Source organism: Cryptotermes secundus, unplaced genomic scaffold (genome assembly GCF_002891405.2).
Source record: "Cryptotermes secundus unplaced genomic scaffold, Csec_1.0 scaffold115, whole genome shotgun sequence".
Classification (NCBI taxonomy): domain Eukaryota; kingdom Metazoa; phylum Arthropoda; class Insecta; order Blattodea; family Kalotermitidae; genus Cryptotermes; species Cryptotermes secundus.
In genome coordinates, this window is record NW_019721516.1 from 188,924 (window position 1) to 205,506 (window position 16,583).

The window sequence follows — 16,583 nt, forward strand, 5'->3', positions numbered from 1 at the left end:
CCACAGAGGCGGTCACAAATACACTCTGTAACCAGACTAAGATTTTTAGCATATTAACGCAGGTGGTACATATAGGAATCACTGGCTTAAAGAGTTAATCTGTGCTGGCTGCAGTTGCGGTCTAATCCCGCAACCGACTCCTGCTGCCTTGATGCTGATCCCTCTAAGAGCTCCTCAGGTCCTGGTGTACAGCAAGGCACGTGCTGTCCTTTCAAGGATATGCCTGGTAGAGAAGTGGTACACTGAGACGGTGGAAAGAAGTCCGACTGATGGCGGGGATGAAGGTACCGCCTCCTCTTGTGTTCCCCTCGAGCCCCTCAGGCCAGCATCAAATAGCCCAGAGCGCTGTGGTGAAGGTTTTGAGCAGTATGGTTAGATCGGTTAGATGGGGAATATGGGGGAGTACGCTGGAGGGGGGAGCGTAACAGCTCGAGGGAGAATTGTAGGAGGTTGATCCGTTGTACTTCTATCTGAGGCCTCATTGCAAATGTTCTGCACGTTCAGTGAAGATAGGTGTTTACATCGTATAGAAAGTTCCCATACTTTTTTTTTATTGCTAGTGGGGTGGGACTAAGTCCCTTGTACCGCGGACACTTCTGGCCTATTGTACCAGCCCCAGATGATAGGTGAGGGTGATTGTGGAGCAGTTGGTGGAATGAAGATTGGCAGGGGAAACCGATGTACTCGGAGAAAACCTGCCCCAGCGCCACTTTGTCCACCACAAATCCCACTTGACCAGACCCGGGAACGAACTCGGGCCGCCCCGATGAGAAGCCAGCGACTAACCGCTAGAGCAATGGCGCGGCACTTAAAGTTCCCATAAGTTGCTGTCATAATGAGGGCAAAGTGGGCGTGTTCTCTTTCTGCTGACCTTCGACCTGTCATGCTCTCTTGCAGTGTGGGCATGAACTTCTTCGCCTTAAGCCTCGCGTATCCTTCCTCCGAGTTTGTCTGCACCTGCCTCCCCTGTCTCCCTCTGCCCAACTAAGCACTTCTTTTGTAATCTCCTTAATGTATTAATTATCTGAGGAGAAGGGTACCGAAGGAACTGGTCATAATTGTGTCATCTGTCTTATCTGTCCGTCTCCAAGGATCCTATAGGCATTTTCGCAAAGCTAACAGTTGCTTATCTAACCAAGAAATTTTACTTCCGTTATGGAACCCGAACGTTCGTTACCGTGTTCACAAGAGCCTGCTACAGCAACATATCCTCAGCCAATAGTATCCAACCCATACCCATTTGCCCTATTTCAAACAACTTTTAATATACTGCTTTCCGGAGCAGCTCAGTCGGTACAAGAGACCCTAAATACATGGCATTCCACTGTTCCGTGGAATATTTAACGGTGGTGTGCATTAGGTGAGATTACAGTTAGAATGTAAAAGATGGAGTGGGAAGTAAAATTATATCAAGTAGAAAGCTTCACGGCTCTCATGAATTCCATTCAAACTGAGGAAATTTTGAGTAATAGTCGAATACGCGTGAGGTTAACGTTAACCCATTTTCATGTAGTTTGTCGATCTCATCGTGATAATCACGGAAGTCATGTTCAGGTCCGATGTCGAGCTGAGTTCAGCGATCCCCACAGTCTCAGTATGTAAACAGTTCACTGAATTTGGCCAACCTAATTTGCTATTCGTTGGACTTAGGGAACTCAAGTTCCAGTCAAATGTAAGACTGAGTCCGCCATTTTTTAAATTCGAACAAAATGAATTGAACGTGTTGAGTGTTATAGGTAGAATTGTTTGACCTTAAAGGACTAATGAATATACATAATTAGTTCTGTCAACAGACCGAAAGATACTGTTCAGAGTATTTACAGAACCCATGCAACTGAATTACCTTCACTGTCTCAGATACGATTACTTACGTTCTTTTGTTTCAGCCCGCTGCCGTTAACCATCTGCGACGCTGGACGTCTGAAGAAGCTTTCGGTGACATCACTGTTACTCCTGATTGTACAAGCCGCATCGCTTCTTCTATAGACGCCGGAGCAACTGAGATCGGTTTAGAAGACGACAATGTAGATTCCGGCACAGACCACCGACTGCCATCGCCTGAGGAGCAAGTCCAGACCGTGGCACTGCGGTTCCCCCCCGAACTTGTTGCTGTGGACATCTCAGGACGCCCGTTCGATCGGATGACCAGCTTCAGGCGTTCCCTGATACATGTCCAAATAGACGCCGATGGTACTGTGAGACGGCGCAGTGGCCGAAGTAGGAAGCCGCGTGGTCGAAGGAGGAATACCATAGCGGGAACTGACCAGCGCGAACTCGAGCAGGCGATCACAGGGTAAGAAGGACTGTGGTTTAAGGAAGCTAATGTTTACTTCATTAAACAACACCATAGGCCTTGCTATCTGTGAGAATGTGGACTGGACTCAACTGGCTCAGAACAGGTTCAGCGGCAGATTCTTCTAAATACAGTAATCAAACCTTGGATTCAGTAAAAATTGACAAATTTGACTAGTTAAGCGCCTGTTAGTTTCTCAGCAACAACTTTGCTGCATGGAGTAGGTTGGTTGGTTGATCAGCCACGTTCCCACTATATTTGCCTGGGTTAATTCCTGGATCAGATCATATGGGACTTGTGGTTAATCATATGGTAGTGGGACAAGTTTTCTGTGAGTACTTTGGTTTCTCCTGCCTATTCACAGTCCACTGACTGGTCCATGCTCTACTCTTTTCATCATCTTAGGTTGGTACATTAGCCCAGTAGTGGTTGGCATACCAAGTGGACTCAGCCTCATCCTACCATACAAATTAAAACGAAATTAGTTAAAGTTCTGAAGCATGGCCACTAGCCCAGTGTTATACATATTCTGATAATGAATAGCACATGTGGTAGTTATGTGGGTATGTTTCTTCATTGAATCCTCTTCCTGCCTGCAGCACTGTTCACCAACAGATCTTGAGATGTGTTCTGAAAGTGGCATCCATTCTTGTTTACAGAGCAATCTGCAGTGTCTGAATGCCTAGTTAGGTATAAAGTAAAATTGGTTTATCTGTCAATTGGTTAAATGTGTGAAGAATTTACAGTAACTAGTTTGAATAGCAATCCTAGTCTGAGTGTGCACAGAGTTCTTGTGTTTTGTTTCAGGGAAAACCCAGGTGGCAGTGCAGGTGTACCAGATATTAGTGCAGATGCCATATCTGTGGTGCGTAGTGCAAGCAGTGACCTTCTCCGTTCTAAAGATGACTCACCATCAGACAGTAAGAAATCCCATTTCAGTACGCTAAAACAGTGGGGTAAGGTGAAATTGAAATTGATACGTAGTGTCAGTGGAGATACTAACAAAGCCTCACCAGAGGAAACAAACATATATGAAACTGTTACTGCTAAAGGAAAGAAGGGAGATTCAAAACCTGAAAAGAAGCAGTCATCTGCTGTAAGAAATATTGCAGTCTCTGCTTCTTCTGGGACCATGAATATGGCTGTCAAATTACGTGAAGGTTCAGTACGAAGGCGTGCATTCACAAATGGCAAAGAAGATCCTCTTCATTCATCATCTGGAAATTGGAGTGCTAGTTCAGAAAGTGGTAGAGCATCAGTTGGTTCTGAAAATACTGCCACAACACACCAGCCAAAATCAACAACAACTCTTTCTTCAGCTGCCACGTCCAGCAATTCCCTAAATCACCATCAAGCGCCTTCTTCTTCTGTTAGCAGCCGCCGAAAATTCCTCAATACTTCTGCATCTTCTTCTATCAGTGAAGGAACCCTGACACCTGACATTGTATCAGACCTCGTGTCTCCTTTTCCAGATGATGGTGAAACAAGTTCCATCTATTCTTGTGATACTGAGGGTTACTACACTTCCTTTCATATGGACAGTGGCCTTAAAACTCTTAAAGAAGAAGAATCGTTGTCATCACAAACACCACTTAATTCTACTGTGGCACTTTCTACATCACCAGGACGAGGTAATGCTACATTAACAGCCGAGAACGAATATGAACTTTTTGGGAAAGGATCTACAAGTACAACGACAAGTTCTGCCGGGACAGTGTGCACCACATTGCTAGTGGGTAATGACAACAGTATGTCAGCTACTCCAGCTCCAGCGGTTCCTGAGAGAAAGAGTTCTTTGGAAGGGAAACAGGAGAAGAACGATCAGATGGTGGTGGCTGTGATTCATAAACAACAGAGTGAAGTTCCATCAGAGTCGCCAGATAGTGGTCATAACACATCGAGCTCACCTGTTGATTCTACTAACAGCCCACCTGGAACTCTTACTGGAAGGAGTTCTGAATATGAGTTCTCAGAGTCTGATCTGGAAGGTGTTGATAGAATAGAGAGGATTAGAGTTAAGACAACAATCAATTCAAGTCGAATCCCATCCATGTGTGTCATAACACCACCTCAGTCAGATGATGAGACATGCCAATTTGTGCCTTCTTATAGCAGGAAACACAGTCCTCATATACAGCCTTCACTGGGTTCGAATGGTGATGTTAGGAGCTGCTCATTATCAGGAAAAAGAGATAACAGACACCACATCAATCTTGAACTGGCCTCACCACAAGAAAGTAGATCGTCATTCTATAACTCACTTCCAAGAAAATTTGAAAAACAACTTAGTACCGATTCAGACCATTCAAGTGAGACCGAACCTTCAAGGATAAGGAGTCGCAGCGCATGTAGAGCACCCACACCCATAGGTTATAGAGAAGAGAGATCTGCTTCTTTGAAGACTCGAACCCATGGCTTGTCTCCTAGTCCAACAAGAAAAGCAATAGCTTTAAGTGATGTTAAATCAAAAGTTCATCAACAAAAGACAGCACCCATGCTCAGGTCCTCCCTCCAGCCTTTCAATAACATGATAGATAAAGTAAAATGTGTTCTCTCCTCTGCTGGCAGTACTAGAAAGGGGTCAAAGTTATCAGCAGGAGAACAAAGTGACATTTCACCAACTGAGCCTGACATATCACCTCCTGTAGATGCTGGTGACTATGTTACCATTGCTGATGTTCGTAACAACACCAGGGCTGAAATATATTATCAGGGTCAACCTGGAAATCTTTATTCAAATACTGGTCAAATGAGGAGCCCTCCATGTCTATCAGAGAAGATGGAATATGTTTCACTAAATGAACTTCCAGGTCCAACAAGGGCTTCATCACCATCTGGGAACGTTCTGATTGCACCTTCAGATTCTCTTGAGCGTAAGAAACGTCAGGGAGCAAGAGTGACATTAGATTCAGAGGGTAAAGTTGTTTACTCTTCTGACAGCCTTCGAAGGAACAAAGGAGCACATACAACTTTCGAACCTGGTCCTTATATAAAGGATCCTAGAATTACAACACCAGTTGCCAGTCCAATTCCAGCACACAGAGTTCCTAAATCCAACATCCGTCCAGTTGCAGTTTCAAATCAGCAGGGTCGAATTTCACCTTGCCCAGTAGTAGGCACAGCTGATGTTCTCAGCTCTCCAATCTCCCAGAGAGGCAGACCCTTGTCACCAAGACAACAGATTTCTCCTGCACGAGGTAAATTAACATCACCAACATCCCCACAGCTTGGAAAGGTTATAATCAAGGCAGGAAGTAAAACTACACCAATGATGAGGGTAGCTTCTCCACCTTTAGCAATAGCTTCCCGGCCATTGTCCCCGAAACCTTCTTCAGCCACAGCAACGGGCCGTGGGGCCTATGTTCACATGCAGTCAGCACATCAAAGATGTTTGAGTCCACCAGGGGGAAGATCAGCTTCTTCCGTTACCTCGCCCATCGATGATGACGAAGGTAAGATCCCGCCCTGTCCTGCTAACCCGAAACTCGTCACCTCGTACTTGCAGCGCACCAATCCTGCCCTCTACAACCGTATCAGTGAGCAACAAACTTCATGCAACCTCAATCCAACCAAGATCAAACGAAGCGACAGTTACCGGATGGCAAACTCTCCACTCATGCAAGCCAGAAAGATGACCAATATTGAGATTGCTGCAGCAAATATTAACAGTAACCCTCAGACCATAATCTTTAAAGCTGATACAAACCTTGATTCTGTAAAGGAAAACAAAGTTGTTACCTGTGGGAATGACAAGAATAACCCACAGTCAAAGAGGAACAATGGTAAGGACTCTTGGAAGGTCAAATATGATGGTGACAGCAGCAGAATGGAGTCAGGTCAAGTGGAGGATGTAGCCCAAACCAAGACAGCGATCAATCCAAATCTTCTTGGGCGCAAGTTCTATGGGCCACAGATAAAAGTGGACCCAAACTTGTTCTCTGCCACTGCTCCTAGACCCGTAACTGTGCCCCAAGACACTGAACGTGCACGTGTGCTCAGCAATGCAGGTAACAACACGGAAATCTGGTAATGCACTGAGCATTCTGTCCATCTTTGTGCTGGCTTGTTTACAACAGATTGTCTAGTTGCTGTGATGTTTGTCACATTGCTTTTCAGGTAGATAATTCTGTGTTTTATATGTTCAGAATTAGTAAATGTAGGAGTAGTTAGCAAAATGCACATTACCTTGTTTAGCACTGATCATTGCACTTTAGCATAGGTTGCATGTATAATTTTCACCACTATGAAATTTATCACTCATTGGAAATGAAAATAAATACTTGTGTACAGTTACAAAGAATTTTTGGCTAACTTCTGTCCTGCTTTTCTTTGTGATTATATTTTAGGAACACTTTCCAATTTTATTGAAAGGTATTCATGAAAGCTTACCTTCTTCAGTCACAATCATATACAAAGCATTCTGGGCCAACTTCTGTCCTGCTTTTATTTGTCATGTTTTGAACATTATTCTCTTCCGTTTTATTGAAAGGTATATATGAAATCTCGCCATCTTCAGTTGTCTGCTATAGATTTCTAGTATGAGACAAATGTTATACTTCAATAGTGTCAATTTTATTGCCATTTCACTACATTGCTGCTAATTGGCATGATATGGAAACTGTGCAAAACAGTTATACTTCTTGTGGTCTGGTTGACTTTGTTCATGATACTCTGTTGCCACAGAATGAAAAATCTGCTCTGCTTTATAGGTTGCACTGATGTTATAGTTTGTATGTATGTGTGTGACTTGGAGATATGAGTGTTTGTACATACAGTAATTTATTGTTTCCTTCTAGTACTTTCAAAAATTAATTTTATATATTGTAGCTGTTATATACAGTTTGGTTTTAAAAAGAGAATGCATTTATATATTAAGTTCATTTTATATAAAGTTTATTGCAAGAATTGGCACAAATTTATACATTGATTAATTATGATGTACATCACTGTGGTAAAATTATTTCCTTAATATTTACATGGATATTTAATAACATTGGAAGAACAGGTTTAAAGTACAGGAAATTGAGCACTCTCAGAAAACTCTTCAAATGAGTTGAGTGTACTTTGAAAGATTTTTTCTTACTGTCTCATGTATGTGTAAGAGAGATTTCATGTACATTCAATTTAAATTCAAAGGAATCAAGGTAGAAGTATAATGAAAAGTGAACAGAAGTGGATAGATGTATATAAAATGAAATGCTTGCTGTATCAGAGGTTTCACATAAATTGAACCCAAGAAAGTATGTGAAAATCAAAAAGGGTGGTGATATACATCCTTATTCTTGTGCAGTCTTGGCACTGCATGGTCAGGTATTTGTAAATCTCAAGTTAGTTTTTCCCATAGAAATATTTGTTTTTCTGTATACTCTCTCTGCTTGTCCATTCATTTAGTCAGCTGTCCAGAAGCTTGCTTATTCCATAAAGAACGTTTTGTTTGGAACTTAAGCCATTCATGCACCTCTTCTGTCTGTGACTGATGCTCATTTCAGATGCACTGTAATCAGGGCAGATTTCATTGTTATTCTGATGCTTTGAACGATCTGCCACTCAGAACACACAATACAACAAAAGTGCTCCTTTCTCATTTATGTGTTTTCATACATTCCTCTGGCTCAAGCCTCTGTTGCCATACTGAACTGTCATTCTTCCATAAATTTCATTTTTGTTGCACACTTCAATCATAGAAATCACATCATTAATCACAGTTTTTCTTTAGTGTATTCTCTCTGACTGATATATCCATGTTCAAGTGTCATCATTACTCAAAAAAAGGTGCAAATGAGAGAAGATTAATATATTTTTTATCTTTCATTTTTTGAGTGCTGCCAACATAAATTTTTATATAATGTAAGATTGACTTTACTTTTTGACTTCCCTTATGTGTGACAGTGAAAAATTATTTTTGAGTTTGTACATCTATGATGTATTAGCATAATTGAAGATGCTTATGAAATGTAAATCCTTTAATTATTATAGACCTATGTGTAACTGGGTCCATTGAAATATTAATTATTTCTGACAAATTTGTTAAGACTGCAATTAAGGGACCTTGCAGAAGTTTGTATTTAGTGCAATATATGAACATTGTCAGTGACTTGCAAAACGAACTGGCAGATTGATGTAAGGACATGGGTTGTATCAGCTCTGTTCTTGCAGCAAAAGAGCATAATGTCACTTTGGAGAAAGCCGTTTTTCCATCACAAAACATGCTATTTATAAATTCTGAAATGAAGGCAACTCCCTCATGGAACATAGTAGGACAAGATGTAGCTTTATATATTTTAAAATTTGCTTCTGGCATGAGGACAGTTGTATACTGATATGTTCAAATATTGATTCATAATTTACCACATATCAAAATCAGATCTTTTGAATCAAATATGGCTTCTAACATAATGATGCTGTGAGTGATATATTGAGGTGAAACAGTGTCATAGGACTTTCTAGCTGTAATGGTTTCAAGTAATGCTGTCCCCTGTTTTGAAATAACCCAGTATGCAAGGTGACTTCTGAAATCCATTACCTTCAGTTCCATGTCTTACAGATTCTCAAATTAAAGTGAAAATTATTTCAGACTTTGAGGTAATGGCTGTGGTTCCCAATCTCTGTGCAATATCTTAATGATATTCTACACTTGCTTTATATCTGAATTCTTATATGATTATTATTTGCTTATTAATTTAACAGATTGAAAGAAGTTGCTCAAGAGAAGAATTTTAATTTTGTAATTCTGTTTTGTAGTTTTGAACTCTTTGTTTCCTGTCCTGTCATAGAAGTAAAAGGTTTCAAATTATGTAATAAGAGACAGTGTGTACCACTCACATTTAAAGATGTATGATAATAGATCTTTGATTTAAAGAAGTACCATAATTAAGGAAATATGGAAAATATTTAATTTGAAGCCTGTTTTGTAATTGTTTGCTGTTTCTTCAGTTTTACAGGTGGTGACTTTATGTTATGCTACCTTTGATGATTCTGTGCAAGTCATCTTACATGTGCTCATAGTTTCATGATTGTTTTCAGTGGCTGCTAATAGAATATACAGTGTGACTGTGTGAGAGCTTCCTGCATGGTTGTTGAGCTGCATGCATCTGATTCTTCCACTTGGACAGCTGAACAGTTTGTTGCAAGCTGTCACATGGTCTCCCTGTATTACTAGACTAAATAATGCCACTGCTGACTGAGGTATCCACTCCACTGTCATATAATTACATAACATACATTATTCATTTATAAAATATTTTAAATTAAGAAGTGTTCAGTTTAATTTGATTTTCACTTGCATGTTTAATTTTGATTTCATAAGAACAGTGGAACAGTAACTACTATAGATTTCTAAAAATGTCATAGGAATTGTATATGTGTGCCATTTATTTGCTCCCGTAATGAAAATTTATAATATTTACCTTCGTGTCTGGGACTGAATCCCTAAATTATGCATATTTTTTGTTTAAATAAGATTTATAATTCAGGTTGTAGACTTATGTAGTATTAGATGTATATAAATTGGAAGAAGACTTTGTTCAGAAACATCTTAGGTATTTTAACAATTTCCATATTTTAAATTAATGTAAACATAAGATACCTGAAATGTCATGCTATTACAGAACCAATTGACTTATTAACGTAACCAGCAATATCTTATAAAATTTTTGTCAGGAATAGTGTCTGATTTTTCTTCATGATGAACTTGACAGCAGCAGACACGGTTGTACTTTGTGCATCAAACCATAATGTTTCAAATCCTGTGTACAGTGATGACACAAAAAATGCTCATCTTTAAAAATAGCCTTGCAATAAGAACTCTGGCATGGAGAGTTGATAAAAATGGCTTCTTGTTTCCTCTGAAAATTTTCATTCCTTTCAACTATATATGCATAATACAGGATGTAGATAGGAGCTGGGATAGCATAATTGGTATAGCAACTTAGGGCTGGATGACCAAGGGATCAAATTTCAAGTCCTGGTAGGGTCAAGAATTTTCTCTTCCCTCCAGTTTCCAGACTGTCTCCAGGGCCCACCCAGCGTCCTGTCTAGTGGATACCAGGGGCTCTTTCCCCAGGGGTAAAGTGGCCGGGGCGTGAAGCTGACCACTCACCTCCAGCTAGTGCTGAGGAAAAAAAAAACTCCCCCTTATGCTTTATTGGTGTAGTGCCTAATTAGTTGAGCGCAGGGAAAACTTTTACAGGATGTAGATTTAGATACTTCCAGATTCATTCATCTTCAATATTGATTAAATATCCATGTTATAAAAGCAGACCTACAGTAATGAAATAAAAAAAAAGAGTAAAATACAGCAGTGAGATTAAGATACTTTGATGGTTTCATTTAGTGCTGTCATATTTCTTTGCAGTTGAACTTTCAGAGTTTGCTAGGTACCAGAATAAATATTAGTAAGCCAGGTCTGTATTTGATGTTAAAAGTTGTAGGACATTTATGTAAAAAATAATTGTAACCATTCTCCAACTACCACACTGCCCATATATTCAACAGAAAAGCATTTTTACCTAGGTAAATTGTTATTGTATCATTTTAAATTCAGATATTAGCTTCTAATGCACACATAAACCTTCATCAATTTAATGTTGAACTAGGAGTGGTGTATGGAGTATCAGGGGTACTGACTTCTGTATCATGCTGAGTGTGTTGTTAATCTCCAACGAACATTTCAAATATACTGTGACCCGAACTACAAACGTTATGGTACTTGTGTTCTCTCAGCTTGTAGCTCTATACATATGTTATGTAATTATATGACACTTGCACTAATAATTTGTGTTGATACAGACTTTTTAGTATTATCTTCAGGAACTCTGTCTTTTAATAATTCTTTTGGTAAGACAAATGAAAATAGAGCTTTTGTCATATTTTTATATTTATATTATTATATATAATGTCACAAGTTATGGGCGTCTTATAATGATTCAGCAGACATTGTCTCATGTAATACTTTGTCTTTCTGATATGAGTGAAAAAATTCATCAGGAATTTTCATGACTTCATTTCAGCAATACTAATTCTTAAAGCCTTAATATTCAAGTAAGGTTTATTTGCATCTGCTTTTATCATATTGATTGAAGGAACCTTATCAAGTGCCATAAGTACTTCACCTAGTCATATAAATTGTCTGTCTGTATGTAGAATAACTGATCATGGTCCACAAATATTTAATCTATACCCACTTCAGCTGTAGTAGTGTATGTCAGTATGGGTGTGTTTTGAAATTTATTAAATTTAGCTTTAAAATGTATGTGTATATCCTTTTTAACCTAACTATACTACCAAGTACAGATTAACTGGGTGAAACTATCTCGTATGATGATTATTCTTTATGTTTATGCATATTATTTTGTGTTCAGGCCTAGCAATGTATTGCACCTCTACTGTGTGTGTGTGTGTGAGAGAGAATTTGTACATATGTTTTGCATTTTTATTTTTTGCATGTTTTTCTAAGTACAACTAAATAAATATACATGAAATTGTTTTTAGTTTCTAAAATTTTAAAGGATTGTTTTAAGTTCTGATCTTGTTTTTAAATGCAAGTACCAGTGCATTGCCATTATTTCTGTGTGGAATAAAGAAATATACCAGTAACTTCTTCACTTCTGGTTCTTCATCTATGGAGGTGCAGGTATCATCATGGGAATGCCATAAAACTGATGGGATTGCTGGAAACTATGTTTACAAGGAGATGAAGAGGACATGGAAAAGGAACTGGATGATTAACACCACATAAACACAACCTGCTTCCACTTCCCTGATTTTGCACCACATTAGCATCCTTTGATGTACCCACACCAGGTAGCACGTGGATTGAAGGGGTTGCACAGTAGTTACACATAAGAGAAGGTGACCAGACTGTGACCTGAGCTCCTTATACTAGCAGTGTACCCAGCATTGATGGGTGTGCTTGGTAATTCTGATATAGAGTTACCAACAGAGAAAAAATAGTATTTTATGTAGAACATATATATTATTCATTACAATGGTCCCCATTTCTAAGATTACTGCTGTGCATCAGATGTACCTTTAAAGAAAGCACACCAGAGCCCATTTCAGGAGGACTCAATGAACTTGATACATTTGTCTTGTTCAGATCACTGGCAATATGCATATAACATACACACAGACATCTAGTAACTATTTAAAATACTGTTAATAAGCCCTGGCAACAATCTTTAGAATGCACAGGTTTCCCAGTGTAAGAAAGCCATGAGGAATCCAGATTTGTACTGAATTACTGAGATACAGTGAATGAGATTTGATGTTGAAAGGCATTGAATAAGAGAATGCTTCCTATACAAATTATGTGGACTTCACTATGAGAAGTTATGATAAATTAAAATATTAATTCTCCTGAATTATAGCTAATTTCAGTTATTTAAATATTAAGTTGCTTTAAACGTTGCTGTTTATTATTACATTAAAAGAGCATTTCTGGTTGACCGCATTGAGTACCTAATCAAAACATTCAGAATCCATGTTCAGGGACATAACATTACCAATGACAGTAAGATAGTTTAAAAGAAAAGGTAAAGCTATCCCTGTGACAGGCTATGAAGGCCCATAGGGTTGTGAGCTGTTGAGACTCCCACATTTTTCTAGACAGTTGGCTGACAAATTGTGAGGTTGTCAGTCCTACATGCTCCCTTTAACCCCCAGGAAGTTTCCTGGTACTCATTTCTCTTAGAGGCTGAGCTGACCCCAGGGCCATAGTGCGGCTGGAAGGTTAGGTCAATTGAAAAATCCAGTGATTTCATTGGGAATGAAACCTGCTACCTTTCAGCTTGTAGCATTCATTTATTTATTGTATATTCCATAAATCCATATACATAGATATAGAACCAGTCACATAATTAATATAGTACAATACAAATATAAATATATATGTACAGTTTATAATCATTAAAATAGATTACAAAAATATTTGTGCCCCAACCAATTATGCTACTGTGTGCCCCAGTAAGTTAGTAAAAATAGAATGATGTAAAAATATTATGAGGCCTTTTGGTAGAAAATTTCCCTCTAAATACTGATAAAGGTAAATTCAACATGAATTTTTGCGAAATTACTGGTACATTTATAGGAATCAGAAAACTTGTATAATAGGTAGACATTAAACAAATTATGGATTATTTTACTGTCCCTGTCTTCTTCATTTTCTGATACATGTAAAAATGCAACTTACCTCTTTCTTACTGCAGACTTAACAGAGAAGACCAAAGGATATTTTGGAATTTGCTCCATATCCTTACCAATGCATATGGTAGCCACATGCAAGTATTGTGTTATAGTTTCTATAAGGTGTTTGAATCCTTAGGCCCATTATTTTTTGTTACATGAATGCACTCTCATTTCTTAATTTGAGAGTTATTCCTTATATAAAATTTCAGATACTGTAATATACTGTGATATGACAAGGAAAGCCCTCATATCCTGAATGACAAATGAGTGCTTCTACATCACTAAATATTTATCCTCACTGTCAAAGAATTTCAAAACTCACAACGTTGAAGGATTTCAGTAGCAAGACATATATAAATCAGTTTCAAATGCTCTATTTTTATGGTGAAGTAAAGTATTGGCATCAGAAATATGTATCCAGAATGAGGTTAACTCATGAAGATCTGAATACTGCATAACTGGGTAACTAAGGCTGAAATATGAAGAGGAGGAGGAACCACATCAACATTATAGTTTAAAACTCAGTGTTTAAATGAAGATTGAAGGTATTTTTATACAGCATTGAGACAGTTATTGAAACATGCTATGCTAGTCAGATAGGTATGTCTAAAACATTAGTTTTCTTTCTTGGATTAATCGCTGTGTGATGTAGTTAAATATTTTCATGAAATACCATAGTGGGTTCAAGCTCTTTTCGTGAAAGCCTGTAAGAAAATAAGCAGTGGGACCACTGAATCGGAGCAATATATCATGTATAAAGAAATAAATAAACAGATAATTTATCTGCATTTTTTATGATACAATTAAAATTACATTGAATTTATCATGATGGTATTATTTAATTAATATCAGCATTTCTGCATTGTATTATCCAAAGAACAAATGAATAATATTTCAGATTTTATCAGTAAATATGGTGTTGCAATAATGCAGATACTTATTACAGTTTCTTTGTGAGGAAACATCATCATCATTTATTTACATGTCAAAAATCCTTCACAAGGTCATAAGACTCAGGATATAGACAATAGTCCAATATAACAATTAAATATAATAATTACAAAAAATATAATACGTGTTAAAATATTTATGTAAACATAATTTTAAAATCATAAAATTTGTAATTTAACTTTTCATTAATTATGTATATAATTCCAATGAAATCAATTATCAGTCTTCTTAACCCTGTAATCAAAAAATTCATCAATACCATAAAATGAATGTAAATGGAGAAATTGTAATAGTGCTTTCTTGAATCGATTTTTGTTTTTGGATAATTGTTTTATTTTGTGTGAAAGACTATCATAAATTTTGATTCAAAAATACTGTGGACCTTTCTGAAATGCTGTTAGATTTGACGAGGGGAGATGCAAATTTGAACTATTTCTTGTTACAGTTGTATATATATCTGAATTTTCTGCAAATAAATCCATATTATTAACTACAAACATCATCAAAGAATATATAACAGATATATAACAAGAATAAGAATATATAACAGAGGGTTATGTCATAAAATCTCCATATTCACTGTGATGTTGCAGTCTTTCAGTCTGTTAGTGTTCACGTCTGGTCACCTTACATAGGCAAAGCACTTTCAGCAAAGCTATGACCACATCTTCAGTCTGCACCTGTCCATCTTATTGGAGTAGAAAGGTACATGCTTGCTTCAGCTGTCAGCTATTAATCACGTGTAATGGAAGTTTAACCCATTTATAACATTCTCTTGTAAGACTTAAAATGTTTGTAGGCTATATACATTGAAATTGTAATTTAATCAAGTAATATCTTTGAATTTACTGCATTTCAGTATCATTTAATCATTAATTCTTTCTGTAAGTGTGTTGTAAAGTGTTTGTTCTGCACTCATGTATATAACATTATAAAGTAATATTGAAGTTGACACAATTTTTGTAATGTTATAGATGGGTTTTAGCAGTGTAGTTGTAATGGGTTTCACATAGTGGTGTGTTAGGCTTTGTTTGTGTACAGTGATAAAATGATCAAGCCTAGGAATTTATATTACTTCTAGTGAAAAGCCACTTCTTTCATTAGAAAGATATATTGCTGCCTTACTTACAGTTCACATCTATTTATTAATTACTAATTTATTGACAGAAATAAACAGCATATGAAGTCATGATCAAAACTAGACTATTGTCTGCATTTAAAAATTTTCATTTGCTGATATTTTTATTTTACATTTAAACCTATTTTAATAATACATATACTTGAGGGCAGGCACATCCTTCGGACAGAATTATATTCTCCTTAATAGTTTAGTATTAACCAGTTGCAAAATGAGTTTGCTGGAAAAAGAGAAGCCAAACATGTGCATATAAACATAAAGTAACATGCTGTATTTATAATGCCAATTTTGTAGAAAAGCAGTGCTTTAAAAGGGTCTGTTTCTACTACACCACTGAATCTATCTTATGCAAATGTTATATTATTTATAATTTGTCGTACGGCAATTTTAGACAGTTGAATTAGCCCAGATAATTGTATTTCTTTAACCTGTTGCACCAAGGAAGAACAGTACTCATAAAATCATATTCTTGTAATATGTAAAATGGCTATAATGCTTTTAATTTCATTGCGTAGTTTTGTTTGTTGAGTAAATAATTGACATTCTCTGTGTGAAGAAGAGTCATATATGACCACTGTTTAAAACAACAATTTGACTAAACAGTACACAGTAAAACAACTGAAAATTTTAGATCATTTAAATTACAAAGCTGGTAAGTAAGAGGTTTTACAATGTCTTATTTTTCTGTATTCAGTTATTCTCTTTGGAAGGAATACTTTTTAATCTTTAAATTACCATGCCATATGTTTATCTTGAATTGAGTGCATATCTGTAAATGAACATATGGTCAAAACTCAGTGAATATGGCATGGAATAAGATTCTGAGTTGCACACAACAGTTCATAATAGATCAAGTTGATAACCAGTCATAACAATGAATGCTTATGGTAATGTGTTGGATATCTTTAGATTTTTATCATTGTGGTTACTGCGATGACTTTTTACATCTGCCTTCTTTTCCATCTGAATATTTCCAAGGAAATTAAGTAGGTGATGGAACATATCTTGATTCCTGTA

The 16,583-nt window shown here is 37.2% G+C and overlaps 1 protein-coding gene across 2 annotated transcripts in view; it reads left to right on the forward strand.

The window, feature by feature from the left end:
- The window catches only part of LOC111875418 (mucin-5AC), a 194,925-nt gene that overhangs the window by 173,346 nt on the left and 4,996 nt on the right, over positions 1 to 16,583 (forward strand). The window contains exons 3-4 of one of the 2 annotated variants that reach the window (XM_023871658.2): positions 1,887 to 2,293; positions 3,101 to 5,745. In XM_023871658.2, the coding sequence (XP_023727426.1) occupies positions 1,887 to 2,293; positions 3,101 to 5,745 (3,052 nt within the window). The remainder of the gene's footprint in view (positions 1 to 1,886; positions 2,294 to 3,100; positions 5,746 to 16,583) is intronic. The other variant, XM_023871659.2, reaches the window with a different exon arrangement.